We start from the raw sequence: 22,783 nt of genomic DNA on the forward strand, positions 1-22,783 counted from the left end.
AGAGACAATTTCCAATACTCTTACAGTATCTACAACACTACTTTGCTGTCAGTGCCACTGAAGATGCATCTTGCAATCTTACTGATTGCATAGCTGAATAGCATATAGGGCAGCACAGTGACCAACTGAACCAGGGAAGCTAACACTTTCATCTTAAGTCAATAAAGAGGCAATTTTTCTTTGTATTTTCAAGTGTGGCATTAAATATGAGGATAAAGGAACTCAGTAACTCTGGAAATGACAGTCAGGAATGTGAGAATTTGTAGTCTTGGTCAAATTCATTCACAGACTTTGAAAGCTCCAAAGACCATTCAGGTTGACAAGGTCAAACGTACTGGACACAGGTCTTGAGGAGGTCGCTCTCTAATTAATTCCAACCAGATAGTTTACCAATATTTGACAGACTGATACAAACTGTGGGAAAAATGTGGGAAACAAATTATGCATGGGGGAAATTTTCTTTCATCAGATTATGTGTAACAAAATCAAACTGGTTTTGAAAGAACAGATTTTAATTTTGCTATTGTGATCAGGGTGTGGACAGAACACGAGGAATAGTAATAATTTCCATTGTTATAGTACTTTAATATTGTAAATTATCTCAAGGTGTTTAACAAATGCATTTGCATTATGGGACCCAGAAGCAAACAAGGAGATACAAGGGTAGCTGGCCAAAAATTGCTGAAAGACATAGGTTTTAAGGAGCATCTTAGAAGAAAGGATGGCAGAAATGCAGCAGAATGTAGAATTATGATTTTTTATTTAGTAGTAGCTACAGAGATAAATTTCTCATTGGCTCCTGGGTGCAAAACTGGCCCCCATGGATTGTTGCAGCAATGTCTTGTTTTAATTAATATTGAGTTTAATGGAAGTAAAAGTGGATATGTTAGGGTGTACGTTGAAAATTAATCAAACTGTCTTTTCTGACCAAATTATTTTTCATGTGAATGATTATTGCCTCTTGATGGTTGTTGGCATCTCTGAGAATTGGACATCTGGCCCCAGGTAATTATGGGTGCCCAGGGCAGTTGGAACCAGGATTTCAGGAGAAAGAACAGAAGAGGTGGAGATTTTGACAAGAAGGAGAAAAGAAACGTTCAGAAGAATGACAAAAAAATTGCAAGAATCTTACAATTTTTTTCAATATTATCAATAAGCAATACACTGACTATAGTTTGAAAAATCATGTAATCGTTTCAAATTAAATAGCTTTCAAAGCATTTGATTTTCTTTTACCTACTGAAGTTAATAAAAAGGTATTAATATAAAATAGTAGGAATTGAAATAAGATAATTGTTTAATTTCAGTTACGCAATGGTGAGCCTTAACATGCATTCAAAGCTTGTTTTAGAGATATGATCACGTATTCTAGGCCAACACCTTAGTATGATGCTGAGAGAGTGCTGCACTGTCAGAAGTTTTTTTTTCCCTAATGATACGTTAAATTGAGTTCGCTTGGATTGATGTGTTAGAAATCCGTTAGCAGCATTTGCAATAAAAGAAATTAGTTCTGTTGTTGTCCTGGCCAATTTTATAATTATACTGACATCAGTTACAGTTTGTCTTTTTATATATCCCATTGTGTAAAATAGTTGGCATTTTCCCTATTCCACAGTGACCACACTTTGAAAAGTACTCCACTAGCTGTGAAATGTTTTGGGACATCTAGAAAGTTGCTGTATAAGTATATGCTCTTTCTTCTAATTCATGCAATTTAGACAGTTGTAAGCTGCAGTGTAAATGCAACTGTTAATCTCTGGTAGTTTTATCACTGCTTTTCCCTGTGAATTATCCAGCAGCTTTAACTGAGAGGATTTGGCAAGGTGCCCAATGTTGTCAGGAGGGAGGGTCATAGGTCAAGGCATGCAGTAAAATAAACTGTGACATATAAATTGCTGCTTGACTGTACAACTGCGTAAAGTGACTCCTTGACCGTTTTACTGTTAGCTAGTAGGCATTTGTGGATTTAACAAGACAGGAATGAGTAAACAGCCTCATGTAACTTTAACAATTTTCTTAAACTGGAAAGTTAAACCCTGGAGGAGCTTTTTTGTGTCCTACGAGACTTTTATTGATCCGAAATTGAGTCCACAGAACCTGAATACATGACGAGTCACATTGGATACCAGGTTGGTGAGGGCTGTGCTGATTTGACACCTGTGTTGCCATTTTGGAATTTCACACTCCTATTAATACTTGTGTTTACATGTTTTACACACACACACAATACTGAATATGTCAACCAGTTGAAAAGCACCCCACCAGGTCTATTTAAATGGATCATTAATTGTTGGTTATTTGCTAGCTGATTTGTTCTTGCTGTTGCTGCGATTCTACAATTGGTTGGTGCTTTATAGAGTTGCTTCATGCTACGAAACTCTCGAGGGAGTGACATGGAAGGTGCTGAAAGACTTTGTCCTGACTTCAAGGTTTCTGCACAAACCTGCTGTTCTCAGGCAAATAACAAGGCTGGGAGAATGAGCAGAGGGCATGCAGCACAGGATGGAGGGGTTGTATTATATTGGACTTCACACACTGGATTTTAGAAGAGTAAGAGGTGGCCTCCTTTCACTCAGAGGAATGGAGAGGGTAGATATCAGGCAGCTGTTTTGTCTGGATGTAGAATCTAGAACTAGGGGAACATTGTCTCAGGAAAAGGAGTTACCCATCTGGAGTCAGGTGAGGAGATATTTCTTTGCCCATGAGTTATTATTTAGGACTCATTGCCCAGCTATTGGCAATATTATGTATTTTTATTGCCCGATGGAATCAAGGAATACAGGAATTAAGCAGGTTGGTAGCCATGAGGGAGAGCGCATTCATTATGATCTTACTGAATGGTGAATAAGGTTTGAGGGGGCATACAGCCCAATCATAGTCCTGTTTCTCATTTTCTTGGAAAAACTACCATAATGAGGTTGGGAGAGAAGATCTCTCATTGGAGGCCATCTTTGCAATGGATGTTCATGGAGCATACTTCCCATCTGAGTGTCAGTGGGAACAATGTGTGAGGCATCTGCAATCCCATAAGGACGTGCTCACTAAAAACTAAAACCTGATGCAGCCACAATTGCAATCCCAGAGCAAGCTAGTGACCAAATCACCTGAGGCTCTCAAACTGATCATGACATTGAACTTTACATAAATTGGCTCCTTCTAGGATGGAGCTAGTGATATTTGCAACATCCCAGTTTGCAATCCACTTGTGTGTAAGGGAGGCCATTGTCGATTGTTACTGAAAGGGATCCAAGAACATTTCATTCTCTTACCAGAGACCCCCATTGGCAGAGACAGCCATAGGCCTTTGCAAGTACAACAGACTTTCCCATGGTGTATGGAATTGTGGGTTGCACACGTATTGGTTTGCAGTCATTGCATATCAACTAGGCCTTATACAAAAGCTGTTTTGTGACCACAGGCAGTGAATCATGCAGGTGTACTTGCTGCTATCATGACACCTTCATTATGTGGCTTTTACATTCAAATGTCAACTAACTACTCTTGTGCATTTCCTAAGTTTTTTTGCTCCAAGGAGCCAGAAGACCGGTTTTGGCATGGCGTCTGCAGTCTCTGTAACACATTGCTCTTATTGGAACGCAGCCATGAAGGCAGTTGTCCAAGCTGCCACTGCAGGGCTCAGAGGTTGATTGGCTGCTGCACTGCAGCAATAGAAGCAACTTTGACCAGATGATGCTCCACTATGGTTGAATTCACAGTGTGATAAGATTTTATCACCACTTGTACTCAGTAGCTTTAACTGGTGCCTGCCTCTCACAATTGGCCACCTGCTGATGCATCCAGCCAATTAACAGTGGAGCATCATATGGCTGGTTGTTACAATTATTATAATTAGAAGGCAGCATTATATTGAGGTATTGTCTGTGCCTGTATTACACTGAGTAGCTGGGGGCATGGCAATACCTTCAGCCACTTTTGTGGTTCATCATTTAGCCCCCACGAACTATCGGTAGCTTTACACATAGTCTTATTATAATCACTTATCCATATTGGTATGAAATTAATACACTCATTCAAAAATAACTTGAAGGAACATTGAGAGTTTTAATTCAAAAACTGATAAAAGTGTGGAATGATTTGGAATAAATGTAAGAAATATTTTAGTAAGTCATTGTTAACAGAAATAATTTTTGCTGAAATAACTTATATTTTCTTGTGCTGATAACATGTCACGGATTGTGGTCCACATAAGATATGGTAACCCAAGTTTCATCATCAGCATTATTTAAAATCAGCAAATTATTTACGATAATGGTGTTCAGGATGGTATCAAAGTGCTAATCAGAAAATCTAGGCACTCAAATCCTTTGACAGTTTTCCATAAGAATGTTGTAACTAGTCAAAATGCAAAGTAAAACCTGAAAATTAATAAGATAGCTTGATAAGAGAAAACAGTAAAGTATGACTGCAGCATGATATTCGGATATTAGGTGGGATCATTTAGTATTTTTGTTTTGCAATGTGGACTCTGAAACTGCAGAATAGTGACTTTCATGGAAGATACCAATCTAGCAGGGAGATTAAATTGGACGGAATAGTCAAAGATCTACAATAATATGAAGAGGAATGGTAAATGAAATTTAATACATAAGTAACTAGGCAGTAAATTATAGAAGAAATTGATGACATATTTTATAAACAGTGTTGAAACTGCTAAAGATGAGACTGAAAGACTGGATTATTCAGAGCCACGACATGCACATTATCTAAGCAATACATTAAAAAGAGAAAAAGAATGTTGAACCAAATTGCCACTTTGTAAACTACAATGAAAATAAAATTTAGGTGATTTATAAATGGGCTCCAGATTTACTGTCACCTATTTTATGCTATCATCACATTGAAAAATTACTCATGATTGGACGTCACATTCATAATATCTGCTTATAACCTCTTATTATAAACCATACAGAGTTTTGTTTAAATCAGTGAACAATGGAAAGTATTAAGAGTTTCCATGCAAGAGGGTTTAATTTCCTTTGGTACGGATTTTGTGTACAGTTCTTTTGTGCTTTAGTTGAACAAATTCATCAATGGATTTTAAATCAACAAGTTAATGACAGTGTGTAGATAGTGCAAAATGAAGTTATATGTGTATTAATTAAACAAAGTGGTAGGAAAGAAAAGTGAACTGCTGGAGAGGCAGAGTTGAAGACCAGCTGTCCCCAGGGTACAAGCATGTATTAGTGCCATGTGGAAAGTTGAAACCATGCCCACACACATACACAAATGCACTTGTGCATATCTAACAAATAGAAACAAATGTTTTGGGGTACTGCCCATAACCTGTCATATTTACACTAGCAGAGAATGCTACAGCCTTACACAGCTGTTTGGGTATTGGCAGCTTTTCAGCACTTAATAAAAGAGACAGAATATATTCAACTGGTTGAAAATAGGTTATAAATGCCTCCTTTCAAATTAGGAAATGCACTTTCATATGAAAAAGAAACTTATCTTGATTCATTCTAACATTTAATTATAAACAACATGACCTTCTGACACTGGGTTTGATTACACTCCTGCTCCACATCCTCCTTTTAATGTTTTCTCTGTTCCAATTTTTAAAATTATTAACAGTGGGAGTTCTGACAGTTTTTAAGTACACACAACATCAGGAACCCATTGAGGACCCGTCAGGTCCCAAGGATTAAATAATTCAAGAGGAATACTAATTAGAAATACCTTGAATGATAAAGGAATATTTGAAGTTGGATGTAAAGCTGTTCCTATTGCTTCTGCTTAACAATGCATGTGGTGAAAAGTTTGGCAAGATTGGATGTATCAGTTTTCAGTAACAATATCTGTCTTGATGTAAGACAAGACCACATGTTTGCTTAACAACCTCTCTGTTAACAAAGTTGGTGGGTGTACAAGCACCCATTAAAGAATTTATGAACCATAGCAGTATTCATCAGTGAAAGGATAGCTCCAAGTATACAGCCATTATAGAGTCATAGTGCAAAAACTGGCCCTTTGGCCCACCACATCCTTGCTGACCTTTTGTCTCATCAACACTAATTTCATTTCCCCATGTTAGGTCTGTATCCTTCTAGGCCTTGCCTATTTAACTGTCTGTCTACATATCTCAGATGTCCTCTGGATTGCTTGGATTCAAAAAAATCATCACAAATACATTATTTCCTCTCCATTTCTATAGCTTCTTGTGAAAGAAAATACCTATATTGTGCCAATTACATTCATGGAATCATAGACCCAGAAATAATCATCACAGAAGTGGACTGTTTGGCCAGATTAGGCCTGTATCCCTCTCTGCCTTTCCTATCCAAGTACCTTTCCAAATGCCTTTTGAATGTGGTAATTGTATCTGCCTCCACCACCTCCTCCGGCAGCTCAGTCCAGATATTCATCACCCTCTGTGTGAAAAACTTAACCCTTAGATCTCTTAAATTTCTCTGCTCTCACCTAAAATCTATGCCCTCTAGTTCTGGACACTCCTGCTCTGGAAAAATAAACTCATTCAGATTTGAGAGACATGATCTCCCCTGCACAAAACCATACTGACTCCTCCTAACCAGTCCCCATCTATCCAAGTGAACATAAACTGTGTCCCCCTTAGAATCTTCTCCAACAACTTCCCTACTAAGTGACGCAAGGCTCATTGGACTGTAGTTTCTAGGTTTATCCCTACTGCCTTTTTTGAAACAATGGAATAACATTAGCTATCCTTCAGTCTTCTGCGTACCTCACCTCTGTAGCTAACAAAGATCTAGAATCTCCATCAGAGCCCCAGCAATCTCCTCTTTTGCTTCCCTTAGCATCCTAGGATAGATCCTGTAAAGGCCCTGGGGATTATCCACCCAAATGTGCTCCAATATTTCTAGCACTTCCTCCTTCCTCGATACAGATGGTGCTCGAAAATATCACAGCAAATGCCAATGGCTTTGCAGTCAATAATTAGATTTTTCAGTAATGTGGTCGCTGTTATGTAGAGAAGTGCAGCGGCAAATACGTACATAGCAAGGACCTGATAAATTACATTAGGGAAGGCCAATCAGCCCCTTGTGCTCCAGCAATTCCTTGATAACCCTGCAGATCATTCTGTTCAAATACATCCAAATACCTACATTGGCATCAAATTTTATATCATTGCATAAAATTGAGGGTCATACTTAGTTGTCTTAACAGCACAAACTTTGTCCCACCATGTCTTTATGTCATCAGAAATGTTGACCATCCATTTCCCTCCATAGATGCTGCCTTACCTGCTGAGTTCCTCCAGCACTTTGTGTGTTTCTCTCTGTTCAAATACATGCTCAATTGTATATCAAGTTATTGAAGAATTTGATTGCGCTGCACATTCAGGAAATGAATTGAAAACAGAGACAGGTTTTGTGACTGTGGATAAATCAGCGAGTGATGGAGAAATCAGCATCTTCTGGTGGTGTTTGTTATGGATAACTGTTCCCACAATCATTTTAACTGAGGCCAATATGTAAAGGTTCACCGTCAAATCAGCCACACCTTTCAGCATCATAACCAATTTTCCCAAAGTCAGTGGAGAGGACATCGAGCAGAGCCTATAATGGCACCAAATTTTATATCATTGCATAAATTGAGGGTCATACTTGGAGTCTAACAGCAGAGAAACAGGCCCTTTGTCCCACCACGTCCCTATGCCAGCCATTATGTAGTTATCTATATTAGTTCCTATTTTCCAACACTTGGCCCATGAGCCTTCCATGCCTTGGTTGTTCAAGAACTTGCCCAGATATGTTTATGTAGTTTTCTGAGAGTATCTATCTCCACCAGCCCCTGACACCGTGTTCCAGATTTCAAACATCTTCTGGGTGAATAAGTTCTTCTCAAATCCCCTCTGAATCTCCTACCCTTTAGTTTAAACCTCTGATTAAAGACCTCTCTGCTTAGGGGGAAATTCTCCCTATCTATGCCCTCATAATTTTTGTATACCCCTGTCAGATTCCCTCTCAGCTTTCCCCACTCCAAAGGTGACAAACCCAGCCTATCCAGTCTCTTTTCATAACTGAAGGTGACTAGAGAAGAGGCCATATTGGATCTGGTACTAGGCAATGAACCTGGTCAGATGACAGACCTCTCAGTGGGTGACCATTTCGGAGATAGTGACCACAGCTCCCTGACCTTTAGCATAATCATGGACAAGGATAGGAGCAGACAATATGGGAAAGTATTTAATTGGGAGAAGAGCTAATTACAATGATATTAGGCAGGAACTTAGGAGCATAAATTGGGAACAAATGTTCTCAGGGAAATGCACAGCAGAAATGTGGATGTTGTTTAGGGACCACTTGCATGGGGTTCTGGATATGTTTGTCCCACTGAGACAGGGAAGGAATGGTAGGATGAAGGAACCATGGTTGACAAGAGAGGTGGAACATTTAGTCAAGAAGGAAGAAACAAAAATCAGACATGGCTCTTGAGAATTAAGGTAGCCAGGAAGGAGCTTACATAAGGACTTGGAAGGCAACATGACATCACCTTGGTGAGCAGGATTAAGGAAAACCCCAAGGTGTTATACACTTGTGAAGAACAGGAGGATGACTACAGCGAGGGAAGGACTGATCAGGGATAAAGGGGGAAACATATACCTGGAGGCAGAGGAGGTAGGGGATGTCCTTAATGAATACTTTGCTTCAGTGTTCATTACAGAGAGGGACTTGGATGAATGTGAGGTCAGTGTAGAACAGGGTAATGTGCTGGAGCACATTGAGGTTAAGAAAGAGGTAGTGTTGCAGCTTCTGAAAAACATTAGGATAGGTAAGTCCCTGGGGCCGGATGGGATATACCCCAGGTTACTACAGGAAGCGAGGAAAGAGATTGCTGGGGTGTTGATGATGATCTTTGCATCCACCCTGGCCACAGGAGTGGTACCAGAGGACTAGAGGATGGCAAATGTTGTTCCGTTGTTCAAGAAAGGTAATAGGGATAATCCTGGGAATTATAGACCAGTGAGTCTTACGTCAGTCATGGGTAAACTATCAGAGAGGATTCTTAGGAACAGGATTTCTGAGCATTTGGAGAAGCATAGTCTTATTAGGGAAAGTCAACATGGCTTTGTGAGGGGCAGGTTGTGCCTCACAAGCCTAATTGAGTTTTCCAAGGAGGTGACAAAACAAATTGATGAAGGTACATGGATTTTAGTAAGGCATTTGACAAGGTTCCCCATGGTAGGCTCATCCATAAAGTCATGAGGTATGGGATCCATGGGGACTTGGCTGTGTGGATTCTGAATTGACTTGCTCACAGAAGGCAGAGGGTCATAGTAGATGGAGAGTATTCTGCCTAGAGGTCAGTGACCAGTCGTGTTCCACAGGGATCTGTTCTGGGACCCCTGCTCTTTGTGATTTTTTATAAATGACTTGTGAGGATGTGGAAGGGTGGGGTAGTAAGTTTGCTGAGGACACAAAGGTTGGAGGTGTAGTGGATAGTTTGGAAGGTTGTCGTACATTACAACAGGATATAGACAGGATGCAGAGTTGGTTGGAGAAGTGGCAGATGGAGTTCAATCTGGAAAGGTGTGAAGTGATACACATTGGAAGAATGAACTTGAAGGTGGAGTACAAGGTTAATGACAGGATTCTGAGCAGTGTGCAGGAATAGAGAGATCTTGGGGTCCAAGTCCATAGATCCCTCAAAGTTTCCACCCAAGTGGATAGGTGGTTAAGAAGGCATATGGTGTGCTGGCCTTCATTAGTCAGGGGAATGAATTCAAGAGCCACGAGGTAATGTTGCAGCTCTATAAAATCTGGTTAGACCACACTCAGATACTGTGTTCATCTCTGGTCGCCTCATTATAGGAAGGATGTGGAAGCTTTAGAGAGGGTGCAGAGATTTGCCAGGATGCCGCCTTGTTTAGAGAACATGTTCTATGAGGAAAGGTTGAGCGAGCTAGGGCTTTTCTCTTTGGAGGGAAGCAGGGTGAGAGGTGACTTGATAGAAGTGTATAAGATTATGAGAGACATAGGAGGAGTGGACAGCCAGCACCTTTTTCAAAGGGCAGCAATGGCCAATACCAGAGGACATCAGTTTAAGGTGGGTGGAGGAAAGTTTAGGAGAGATGTCAGAGGTAGGGTTTTCCCAAAAAATAAATTTTAAAGGCACAGAGTGGTGGGTGCCTGGAACGCACTGCCAGGGGTGGTGGTAGAAGCTGATACAATAGGGACATTTAAAAGACTCCTGGATAGGCACATGGATGTAAGAAAAGTGGAGGATTATGGGCTGTGTAGGAGGGAAGGATTAGATTGATCATGGTTTATATAGCTTGGCACAACATTGTGGGCCAAAGGGCCCATACTATGCTGTACTGTTCTATGTTCTATGAAAAGCATCATCCCAGGCACTGTCCTGGTGAATCTCCTCTGCACCCTCTCCAATGTTAGTACATCCTTCCAATAGGTGTGGCACACAGTTCCGCAGCTGTGGCCTAACCAATACTTTACATAGTAGCACCAGAGCTTGCTCCCTTCATATTCGATGCCCCAGCTAATGAAGGCAAGTATCCCATATACCTTCAGAACCATCTTATCTAACTATGCTGCTGCCTGCAGCACTCCTTGAACATATACATCAGTGCTTACTACTTCAAGGTCCTATCATTCGTTATGTATACCCCGGCCTTATTAGTCCTCCCAAAACACATCATCTGACATCATTAAGTTCCATCTGCCCATCTTACCAGCTCAGCAATATTGTCCTGAAGCCAAGGCCCACACCATCAGCAGCTTCAACAATTTTCATGTTAACTGCAAACTTACTAATCATACCTCCTACATCCACATACAGATCATTAATATATATAACAAGATGAAAGGGCTCCCAGCCTCAATCCCTGCAGTACACCTCCAGTCACAGCTAAACATAACTGTTGACCATCATCCTCTGCCAATCACCGAGCCAATTTCAGATCCAGTTTGCCAAATTGCCCTTGATCCCATGAGCTCTTACCTATTGGATCAGTCTCCCATTTGGGACCATATCAAAGGCTTTACTGAAGTCCATGTACATGATATCAATTGAACTACCCTTACTGACACTCAGTTCCTTGAAAAAGCAAATTAGGCAGACATAACATGCACTTAAAGTGGAGGGTCAGGAAGTTGTGGCAAGAATGATTGTGATGGGGGAGATTGAAGCAGGGAGTCTGTTGTGGACTATCTGGGAGGGGTATCTGTGGCTGAAGATGTCATTGGGAGGATGTATTTGGGTGCCTGTGTGAGGTGGTATGCCAGTGTCTGGGAGTCTATGTGGGTGTCCACAGCAGGGTGTCAGAAGGTGGGTGTCTATAATAGGTTGTTTTGTTGGGGTGTCTGCAGCTGGCTGTTATTATCAGCATGTCCACGATGGACTGTCTGTTGTGGCATGTCTGTGGCCATGTTCCTGGGGCAGGTTGTCTCTAGTGGGTCTATTTGTTGCTCAGTGTCAGTGTTCAGTGCCTCAGAGTCTCTGTTTGCTGTAGTCATTTGCTTCCTTGGAGCTGGGTTGTTGGCAGAGGGTGAAATCTCACCTGGAGTGCCACAAGTTACCTCAGTTGTTCTGAGATAGACTGGGGATGGGAATGCAGAGATGAGGCCGATATCAGATCAGCCATGATCTTATTAAATGACAGAGCAACCTCAAGAGCCTACGTGGCCTAGACATGCTCTTAATTTGTATGACTTTGTGGGTACAGAAAATCAGTGGTCAGTGGTCTCACGCTCCACAAACCAAGGTACAAGATACTTGTCTTGCATACCACTCGTACAGGTCAATTCATTACACAGTGCAGTTACATTGAGTTAGTACAGAGTGCATTAGCCACCTTTTGAGTTCCTTAAGCATCTAATGTGTACACATTAGGTCTTGACCTGATACAGTGCCTGGTTTAGGCCTACATTGCCACCTTATGAAATTATAAACAGATACAGCACAGAAACAGTACCTTTCGCCCACTGAGTCCATGTCAACCATTAGTCACCCATCTACGTTCTTTTCATTTTATTTCAATTCTCCCAATATTTTCATCAACTACCCCCAGATTCTACCACTCACTACACACTAGGGGCAATTTACAGTGGCCAATTAACCTACCAACTTGCACACTTTTGGGAGGTGGGAGAAAACCAGAGCACTCAAAAAAAAACACTGCAGTTGCAGGAGAAAGGTGCAAACTCCACACACACACACCACCCAAGCTCAGAATGAAATCTGTGTCCCTGACCCTCTGTGGCAGCAGCTCTACTAGCTGTACCACCTAAATTCTGAAGGAATGAGAGCAATTGAGCCATTCTATTTTCACTGAAAAAAATTTAAAACATCATTGGTTCCAAACTTGCCTTGTATCACACACTACAGAATTATTTATACTATCATGCCTTATTGATTGAAGAATGATAAGATAAGATATCTTTATTAGAAACACATCAAAACACACAGTGAAATGCATCTTTTGCTTAGAGCATTCTGGGGGCAGCCCACAAGTGTCACCACACTTCCGGCACCGACATAGCACGCCCACGACTTCCTAACCCATATGTCTTTGGAATGTGGGAGGAAACTGGAGCACCCAGAGGGAACCCACGCAGACACGGGGAGAACATACAAACTCCTCATAGACGGTGGCCAGAATTGAACCCGGGTTGCTGACGCTGTAATAGCTTTATGCTAACCGCTACGCTATACAATACCTGCTCTGATGGGCTGTCTACTTCCATATCACATTATCTCCAACTGCTTCCAGACTGCAGCTTTTAGTAAGCTAATATATTCCCCCCCCCCCCCCCCATAATGGTTTACTGCTTTCCCATGCTAATTGGAGACCAATATACTTGTTCAGTTGATTGGTTGGTTCTTAATCAGAGTAAACCACCACTTTTCCTGTGCACAGTAATTTTAAGGTGAATAGATGCACAACTTGAAAGTTTTATTTAAAATAAATGTGACTTTATATTGTCCATCCTATTTTTATTTTCTCTGGATCTCAGTCTCTAATTCCTGGAGACTACAGAGCAGTCCTTGTAGCATTCACAACTCTCATGGTCATTGACAAGTCTCCAAACTTCTGCTTGGTGCCTCCTTAACCATCCAGCTAAAAAACACACTGAATGACTTTGAATACACAGGATCAAAATAATCGTGTTCTTGGAAATGTCCTCCTCACTCTAATTCAGCATTCTTTCATAGGTTATAGGTCTACCTGTTGAGAAGGTAAACCCTATCGGTATCAAGTATAGGTTCATTGGATCTATCCCATTTCATCTGATGTCCATTTAACATTATTTCATTCCTGTTTGCCTTTCAGCTATATGAGCTGGATGATGATCCGAAGAGGAAGGAATTTCTGGATGACCTATTCAGTTTCATGCAAAAAAGGGGTGAGTAGCTGTGAGAAAGCTGTGACGGTGTATTTTAATCTCATTCTGTGATTCTGGTGTGATGACATGGAGTGACAGCTGTGCTTACTTCTATAGATATAGCTAATTACTTAATAAAAATGCAGCTATTTCCTGGGGTGAGTGAAAATGCTGTACTGCACTACCACACTCACTCTGTCTCTTTATCTGTGGATGTGAAAGAGACTCCCGGACGGTACGTTGCCTCCCGGGTGCCAGGCTCAGGGACATCTCGGATCAGGTCCACAGCATTCTGAGGGGGGAGGGCAAACAGCCAGAAGCCGTGGTACATATTGGTACCACTGACATAGGTAGGAAAAGAGATGAGATCCTGAAGAGGGAATATAGGGAGCTAGGTAGGAAGCTGAAAAGCAGGACCTTAAGGGTAGTAATCTCTGGATTACTACCTTTAATAGCATTCTGAAGGGGAAGGGAGAACAGCCAGAAGCCGTGGTACGTATTGGTACCAATGACATAGATAGGAAAAGAGATGAGATCCTGAAGAGGGAATATAGGGAGCTAGGTAGGAAGCTGAAAAGCAGGACCTTAAGGGTAGTAATCTCTGGATTGCTGCCTGTGCCATGCGCCAGTGAAGGTAAGAATAGGATGATTTGGCAGATGAATGCGTGGCTGAGGAGTTGGTGCAGGGGGCAGGGTTTCAGATTTGTTGATCATTGGGATCTCTTCTGGGGAAGGTACACCTAAAAGGGATGGGTTCCACCTGAACTGGAAGGGGACCAATATTCTTGCGGGTAGGTTTGCCAGAGCTTTTGGGGAGGGTTTAAACTAGTTTGGCAGGGGGATGGGAACCAGAGTGATAGGTCAGAGGTTGGTAGATTTAGTGTACAAGTAGATACAGCATGTAAAAAGGCTGTGAGGAAGGATAGGCAGTTGAAAGGGCAAAATTGCAGTCAGTTGGATGGGCTGAAGTGTCTACTTTAATGCAATAAGTATCAGGAACAAGGGCGATGAACTTAGAGCATGGGTAAGTACTTGGAACTATGACATTGTGGCCATTACAGAGACTTGTCTGTCACAAATGCAGGAATGACTGCTGGATATTCTGGGCTTTAGATGTTTCAAAAGGGAAAGGGACTGAGGTAAAAGAGGTGGGGGAGTGGCATTGCTAATCAGGGACAGTATCACAGCTGTAGAAAGGGAGGATGTCCTGGAGGATCATCTACTGAGTTAGTGTGGGTGGAAGTCAGAAGTAGGAAGGGAGCAATTGGGAATATTCTACAGACCCCTCAATAGCAGCAGAAACACCGAGGAGCAGATCGGGATGCAGATTTTGGGAAGGGGCAAAAATAACAGGGTTGTTGTCATGGCTGATTTCAACTTCCCTAACACTGGGACCTCCTTAGTGTAAAGGGAATAGATGGGGCAGAGTTCGTTAGGTGTGTCCAGGATGGATTCCTGACACAGTATGTGGACCTGTCGACTAGAGGAGAAGCCATACTGAATCTGGTACTAGGCAATGAGCCTGATCAGGTTTCAGATCTTTTGGTGGGAGAACACTTTGGAGATAGTGACCATAACTCCTTGACCTTTACCATAGCCTTGGAGAGGGATAGCAGCAGACGATATGGGGAAGTATTTAATTGGGAGGGGGGATTTATGATGCTGTTAGGCAGGAACTTGGGAGCATAAACTGGAAACAGATGTTCTTGGGGAAGTGCATAATGGAAATATGGAGGTTGTTTAGGGAGTACTTGCATGGGGCTCTGGATCGGTTTGTCACATTGAGGCAGGGTAAGGATGGTAGAGTGAAGGAACCATGGTTGACAAGAGATGTAGAATAAATTGTCAAGAGGAAGAAAGAAGCTTGCCTAACGTGTAGAAAGCATGGATCAGACAGTGCTCTGGAGAGGTACAAGGTAGCCAGGGGGAAGATTAAGAATGGACTTAGGAGAGCTAGAAAGGGGCAAGAGAAGGCCTTGGCGAGTAGGATCAAGGAAAACCCCAAGGCATTCTAAACATATTTGAAGAATAGGAGGATGACTAGATTGCAGATAGGATCGATCAGGGATAAAAGAGGAAACATGTGCCTGGAGTCAGAAGAGGTAGGGGAGATCCGTAATGAATACTTTCCTTCAGTATTCGCCAGTGAGAGAGACCTTGACGTTTGTGAGGATGGCGTACAACAGGCTGATATATTAGGGCATGTCGATGTGAGGAAGGAGGATGTGCTGGAACTTTTGAAAAACATTAGGATAGATAAGTCACCGGGGCCGGACGGGACATATCCGAGGTTATTAAGGGAAACGAGGAAAGAGATTGATGCACCTTTGGTGATAATCTTTGCATCCTCACTGGCCACAGGAGTCGTGCCAGATGATTGGAGGGTGGCAAATGTTGTTCCTTTGTTCAAGAAAGGAAGTAAGGATAACCCTTGGAATTACAGACCAGTGAATCTTACTTCAGTGGTGGGAAATTACTGAGGAAGATTTTTAGAGACAGGATTTATGGGTATTTGGAGAAGCATATGCTGATTAAGGACAGTCAGCATGGTTTTCTGAGGAGCAGATCATGCCTCACGGGCCTGATTGAATTCTTTGAGGATGTGACAGCACATTGATGAAAGTAGAGCAGTGGATGTGGTGTACATGGATTTTAGTAAGGCGTTTGATAAGATTCATCATGGAAGGCTCATTCAGAAAGTCAGGAGGCACAGGATCCAAGGAAACTTGGCTGTGTGGATTCAGAATTGGCTTGCCATAGAAGGCAGAGGGTGGTTGCAGATGGAGTGTATTCTGCCTCGAGGATGGTGACCAGTGGTGTTCCACAGGGATCTGTTCTGGGACCCCTGCTCATTGTAATTTTTATAAATGACTTGGATGGGGATGTGGAAGGGTGGGTTAGTAAGTTTGCTGATGACACAAAAGTTGGTGGTGTTGTGGATAGTTTAGAAGGTTGCTGTAGGTTACAACAGGACCTTGATATGATGCAGAACTGGGCTGAGAAGTGACAGATGGAGTTCAACCCGGATAAGTGTGAAGTGATACACTTTGGAAGATCTAATTTGAAGGCAGGATACAAGGTTAATGGTAGGACTTTTAGAAGTGTGGAAGAACAGACGGATCTTGGCATCCACGTCCATAGATCCTTCAAGGTTGCCGCGCAGGTTGATAGGGTTGTTAAGAAGGCGTGTGGCGTGTTGTCCTTCATTAGTCAGAGTATTGAGTTCAATGGCCATGAGGTAATGTTGCAGCTCTATAGAACTCCGGTTAGACCACACTTGGAGTATTGTGTTCAGTTCTGGTCGCTTCATTATAGGAAGGATGTGGAAGCTTTAGAGAGGATGCAGAGGAGATTTGCCAGGATGTACCCTGGATTGGAGAACATGTCTTATGAGGATAGGTTGAGTGAGCTAGGGCTTTTCTCTTTGGAATAAATGAGAATGAAAGCAATTTGATAGAGGTGTACAAGATGATAAGAGGCATAGATTGAGTGGACAGTCAGAGACTTTTTCCCAGGGCGAAAATGGCTAACAAAAGGGGACATAATATTAAGGTGATTGGAGGAAGATATAAGGGGGATGTCAGAGGTAAGTTTTTTATACAGAGAGTGGTGGGTGCTTGGAACTCACTGCCTGCAGAGGTGATAGAGGCAGATACATTAGGGATATTTAAGACACTCTTAGATAGGCACATGAATGATCGAAAAATGGTGGGCTATGTAGGAGGGAAAGGTTCAATAGATCTTAGAGCAGGATAAAATGTTGGCACAACATCGTGGGCTGAAGGGCCTGTACTGTGCTGTTATGTTCTTTGTTCATGTTCTATGTATCAGATTTCTGTGGGAGCCAATTTTCCACCTCAGAACCCCAGGAAGAGACACTGTATTCACTGTATTTCTGTGCCCTTGTTTCTGACTGATGAGGATTATTTTAATAATTTAGGCAGGCACTTGTTGGGGTTCATGACAGAATCAGGAAGCCTGCTTCAATAAGGAGGAGAATATTGGGGATACTTACATAAAATTATGTTTTATTGGTCAAAACTGGGACCACTGAGCCCCTTCTTTAAAATCTAAATCCCATCTGGATGCCTTTTTTTAGCATACCAAAATAATGAAACAGGAGTAGGTAAATCTTAACCTATGACTTTGTTCTTCAACATTTTTACTTGTTTACTGATTAAAAATAACAACCCAGTCATTATCATTGAACTCTATGCACCATTCTAATATAATTGTTTAACAAATAGGTGTTAAATGTTCAAATATCATCAACAGAAGATAAGGTGCTTGCTAAAGGTTTCAGTGAACTGTGCTGTGGGGGTGTATGATCTTACACACCTGTGAAAAAATACAAGTCACATTGAATGGCAAAAGTTGATTTACTGGTAGAAATAATCATTTGTAATAAAGTGGACATGGTCTAAGAAAATCTTTGAACATGGTTTACATTGATAGTTACAGCAAATAGATTTTGGGTTCTCTGGTAAAAAAAATTTTCCTACTCTTCTGAAAGTGAAGTCTCTTTGCTGGAGTAATATTTTAAGGGCACTGCTTGTCGTCCACTTACATGCTTCATTCACTGTCTTTTAAAATGTTTGCAACTTATTTGGCTTTGTAATTGAGCTCATGCTGTCTTTATCTGCCATTCATCTTTAAATTTCTCGTGGGAATCATCATAGAACAAAAATTCATGAAGCTAGAAAACACTTAGCCAGTCAGGCTGCAGAGATAGGCAGTAATCAAGTGCTGAAATCCTGTGGTTGATTTTACTATTATCTGTCTTGGGGCATTGAGACAATTGCTGCATCTCAATTGCTACCTTAGCTAAAATAGAACAACAAACATGTACAGCAGACAGGAGACATTCAGTGCAATGCGCTTGTGGCAGAGTTTGCCAGTGCAAACTAAAACTAATTCCATTTGCCACTCCCTGCAGCTGCCTGCATTTCCTTCTGCTTCTTGTGTTTATCTAACTTTTCCTTAAACTATGCCAGGGGATATATGTCCTAAGAATATCTCTGACTATTGTGTGTCCCTATTCTTGCATAAATGGTGAGTAAGTGGGCTTTGGATCTCATCGTGATAAAGATAGAACAAAACCAAACAGAGATGTAAAGTACTCAGCAGGTCAGGCAGCATCTTTGGAGAGAGAAACAGAGTTCACTTTTCTAGTGAAGAGACATTGACCTGAAAGATTCATCCTAGTTTTGTCTCTACAGGTGTTGCCTAGCTTGCTGAATAGTTCCAGCATTTTCTGTTTTATTTCTAGCATCTACACTGCTTTGGTTTTGGATATTAAAGATGAAACTATGGGAGGAGGAGGTTACTCAAAGCTTTGGAAGTCATTGTTTGAAAGAGATAGAAGATATTTTGGAATCAAGCTCCAGCCTTGGTGTCAGGGATGGAAGAAGTAATGATGGTTCATGAAGGGTCTGGCAGCTGGTGTATCTGGGGAGCGAGAGAGAGGGAATCTCAGCACCAGGGAACAAAATAGTGAAGTATTTCCCATTTTTATATCTATGTAATGCTTGGGTTTGATTTTTCTAAGGTAGGCATGATGGTGCTGTTTATCTCAGTCCAAAGTTGCAACACAGATCTGAAGCAGCCATTACGTGCTATGTTTGCTATGCAGATTGAGTCAGGCCTGGCTTAAGGATGCATCTTCCTTGGCTTTACCCAATACAATGCAAATCACTTCCAGAACTTTGTGTAGATTTCTTGCCTACAATTTTCTCAAGCTGTGTAGCACCAGAGAAAATGAGAGATACATAGCTCAAATTAACAATCGGATGTAACCAGTTCCACCATGAAACACTCCCTGCTTCAGTTTACTTGGCTCCAACTGAGAAGCAATCTGCAGATTAGTCCTGGGACACAGGGAAGTGAATGGGAAGACGGGTGACCTCAGACTGGCAACTACTCACAGTAAGTCTGCAGCAGTAGTCAGAGAATGCCTGCCCTACCCCCACCCCTCCAGCTCTACGTTCACTTCAGTGATAAAAGCTTTTACTTACCTTTCCATCATTAAACTGAGCTGAGTATTCATGGGCATTTTCGATACTACATTTGGTTTTACACAAAGTAGTGGGCATATCGGGTGCTTGCCCACCAGTATACTGAAGACACTCTCGATTAAACAAAACAGACATAGTGGGAACCAGTTCCTCCACCTACTTTTTTTACCACCCCCTTATCTGACACTCAATTTCAGAGAATCCTGCATTTGAACCCACAGTTTTTTCTGTTAATTTATGCTCTTTGATCTTTTTCCATTCCTCGCACTTGGTACCAAAATATATTCCCTCATGGGTATCCACATTAAGTGACATTTGCCACTTGTCTGCCCATTGTGATAACCTATCTGTATCTTCCATTCCTCCTTATTGTTTACCAAACCAGCTTGTGTTACCAGCTGATTTTAAAATTATTCTCCTACAAACAGATCCAAATTATATGTAAAGAGAAGTTAATTAGTCCAGTGTGTGGCACAGGAAGCAGTCTGGCGATTATCATCCTGAAGGCCTTGTTAGTGCCAGGCTCCTTAAACTCTCTCTGCAAAATATCAAACATACTTCTATTTTTGTCATTGACTCCAGCTGGATCATGATTTATGGCTGTTCTTCCTCCCCAAAGATTTTTCTCCCTTTTCTGTGATTAGTGAGCAGTGTTGGCAATCTAAAGACTTCCTCTGAGCTCTGAGTGCCATTTCATACCTTTGAAAGAGACTTTGTGGACCCTTGCTGTGCCTTGTGTATAGGGATGAAGAGGATATTTGGCCAGTGAAGAGAGATGGTCAACTAAAGATTGGGGACTGGGTTAGGGTTGATGAACAAAGCACCTGGTCGGGGGTGGGAAAAGGATGAGGTTGTCAGGAAATCTGAGGTTGGAGATAAGGTCTGGTCGGCAAGGAGAAAGAGTTGGATGGCGATCAGGTGAATGACTGAGATGGAGGGCTTGGGATGGTGAACAGGTGATGATCCTTGGCACGCATGTGCAGGCTTGTGGGCCTTGCCAGTCAGGTGGGTAATTCAGGAATGAGATAATGCAGGGTGTTTAGCAATGAGATCAGTGGATTAGGGCTGAGATTGGAAGGAGTCAGAAAGGAGGTTGGCTGCTCAGGGTGGAGATCAGTGGGTCGAGGTGGAAGAGGTAGTTGATTGGATCAGGAGGGAAATTAGCATGCCTCATCTGTTTTTAGTTTCTGTGTTCCTATATCATAGAAGGAGATGATTTGATCCATTGAGTCTATGCCAGTTTTCAGAGCAGTCCTATCAATCTTATCCCCCCACATTTCCCTGATATCTCCTCTCTCTCATACCTGTCGTCTCCACCCTAATTCTCCTAGCACTCACTTACACTAGGTGCAATTCGGAGACGTTAATAATCCTACCAACCAGCATCACTTTGAGATGTAGGAGGAAACTGAAGCAGCTGGAAGAAACCCACATGTAGTGTAGCGGTTAGCGTAACACTATTACAGCACCAGCGACCCGGGTTCAATTCCGGCCGCTGTCTGTAAGGAGTTTGTACATTCTCCCTGTGTCTGCATGGGTTTCCTCCGGGTGCTCTGGTTTCCTCCCACATTCCAAAGATGTACGGGTTAGGAAGTTATGGGTATGCTATGTTGGTGCTGAAAGCATGGCAGCACTTGCGGGCTGCCCCCAGAACACTCTACGCAAAAGATGCTTTTCACTGTGTGTTTTGATGTACATGTGACTAATAAAGATCTTATCTTATCTAAAGTACGTGCAACCAACACACAGTCAGCAGTAGATACCAGGACTGAATCTAGGTCACAAGACTTGCGAGGCAGTAGTGCTACCTGTTGTACCTTTGTACTGCCAGATCCGTGGGATTGTGGGCTGTGGGAGGTGTTGTTGCAGTGTATTGAAGGCAGGGATGGCAGTAGGAATCAAATGTGGGATGTGACTTGCCTTAGTGAGCTCCCAATCCAGTACAGCATTGTGAAGAACCACTTACCCAACGAAGCTTGGAAAACCTGGTCTACTTTTTCCAGCAGCTCACCAAGAGGAGGGTTGCATGGGAAATGGCATCATCCCATAGGTAACTCCTACAGAAATCTCATCTGAAGTGCCAGAGTGAGTCATGACTAGTAGTGCCCAGTCAGAGTGGTGATATTCAACTCAGAAGAAGTCACAATTATGATTCTGGAAAAGTGGTTAGTTTAAAATGCATGGCACTGAAAGAAACAGTGGACAATGTACCTACTTTACATGAGTACCTTTAATATAAAGAAAAGATCTTCTCCAACTGGTCTCAAGACTGAACTCCACAAACTTTTCACAGTCCGTTGGCCTCTTGCAGCTTGGATCATAAGCTGGAGATCAACCAGAGACTTAGGAATGACCTTTTAACTCCCTGATCTGCATGCCTCAGGTGCTCATAACCCTAAGCAAGAACTAACTAAGAGCATGGTATTAATATTTCAACTGATTTTAGTGCTTTTCCTTTCAGACTTGCACAGCCTGGACACATATTCAAGTAAAACTGCCACAATGTCTTCCATCTCAACTGAGTATATCTTACTCCTAATCAAATAACGGTTACTTGCAAGAAGATCATTCTTGTGGAGGGAATTTATTTTCAACACCGATATGCGGCAGTGTTACTGAGCTCAATTCTTTTCCTATGATCTCAAAGTAATCTAAAATCCTCTTAGGAAATTGAAATTCATTTGTAATTTCTTTTCATCAAAACCCTTGACATACCTCTATGCCTTCCAAATAGTCATTTTTTAATCTAATTTGGGTCAATGTAGCATGGTTATGAATTTGATTTGGTGCCTATTGCTGAGACATAGTTCACACCCAACCACCAACCCTGTTCCCTCAGCTCTCCCACTGTTAATCCTCTTCTGTTGTAAAATCCATGCCATGGACCAATGTGCATTAGCAACTTCTTATTTAAGAATGGCCACCTTTGCGTGTGAATCAGGATGGTGAGGTCCAGGCGGGTGGATATTCAGCAGGCTATTCAACTACAGAGGATATTGCAGCTAAGCTACATCCCGTTCTTGCACACCCCCATATTGCATTAGAGGCAAATCAGACAAGGTTTTTATTGCATCATACATGTTTAAATATATCTGACAACTATGTGATAAAGAAACTTTTTGATACTTGAATTAGGGACACATCAGCAGCGTGGGATAATGTATGTGGATCACTTCACAGAGCTGAAAACCACCTGAAGCAAGGAGCATGTGTAAATAAACAATCTTCATCTGTGACATGCAATAAAAATAACACTGATGATGGAGGTGGCTATTGTGTCTTAAAGCAATGTCATTAAAGAGCTGTGAATTTGATTGCATTTTCCATTTCCTGACTCTAAATTTTACTTTTTTGTGCAAGTTTTTAATAGTGAAACCTCTCCAGACCCTGCCTTTTAAGCTCTGTTCCATGTTTGTCTAATCT

At 41.8% G+C, this 22,783-nt stretch overlaps 1 protein-coding gene across 4 annotated transcripts in view; it reads left to right on the forward strand.

The window, feature by feature from the left end:
- Positions 1-22,783, forward strand: part of LOC127567517 (AT-rich interactive domain-containing protein 3A-like) — a 382,036-nt gene that overhangs the window by 231,305 nt on the left and 127,948 nt on the right. For all 4 annotated transcript variants that reach the window (XM_052010508.1, XM_052010510.1, XM_052010511.1 and 1 more), the window contains exon 3: positions 13,295-13,367. In XM_052010508.1, coding sequence (XP_051866468.1) covers positions 13,295-13,367 — 73 coding nt within the window. The remainder of the gene's footprint in view (positions 1-13,294; positions 13,368-22,783) is intronic.

Source organism: Pristis pectinata, chromosome 2 (genome assembly GCF_009764475.1).
Source record: "Pristis pectinata isolate sPriPec2 chromosome 2, sPriPec2.1.pri, whole genome shotgun sequence".
Taxonomy (NCBI): Eukaryota; Metazoa; Chordata; class Chondrichthyes; order Rhinopristiformes; family Pristidae; genus Pristis; species Pristis pectinata.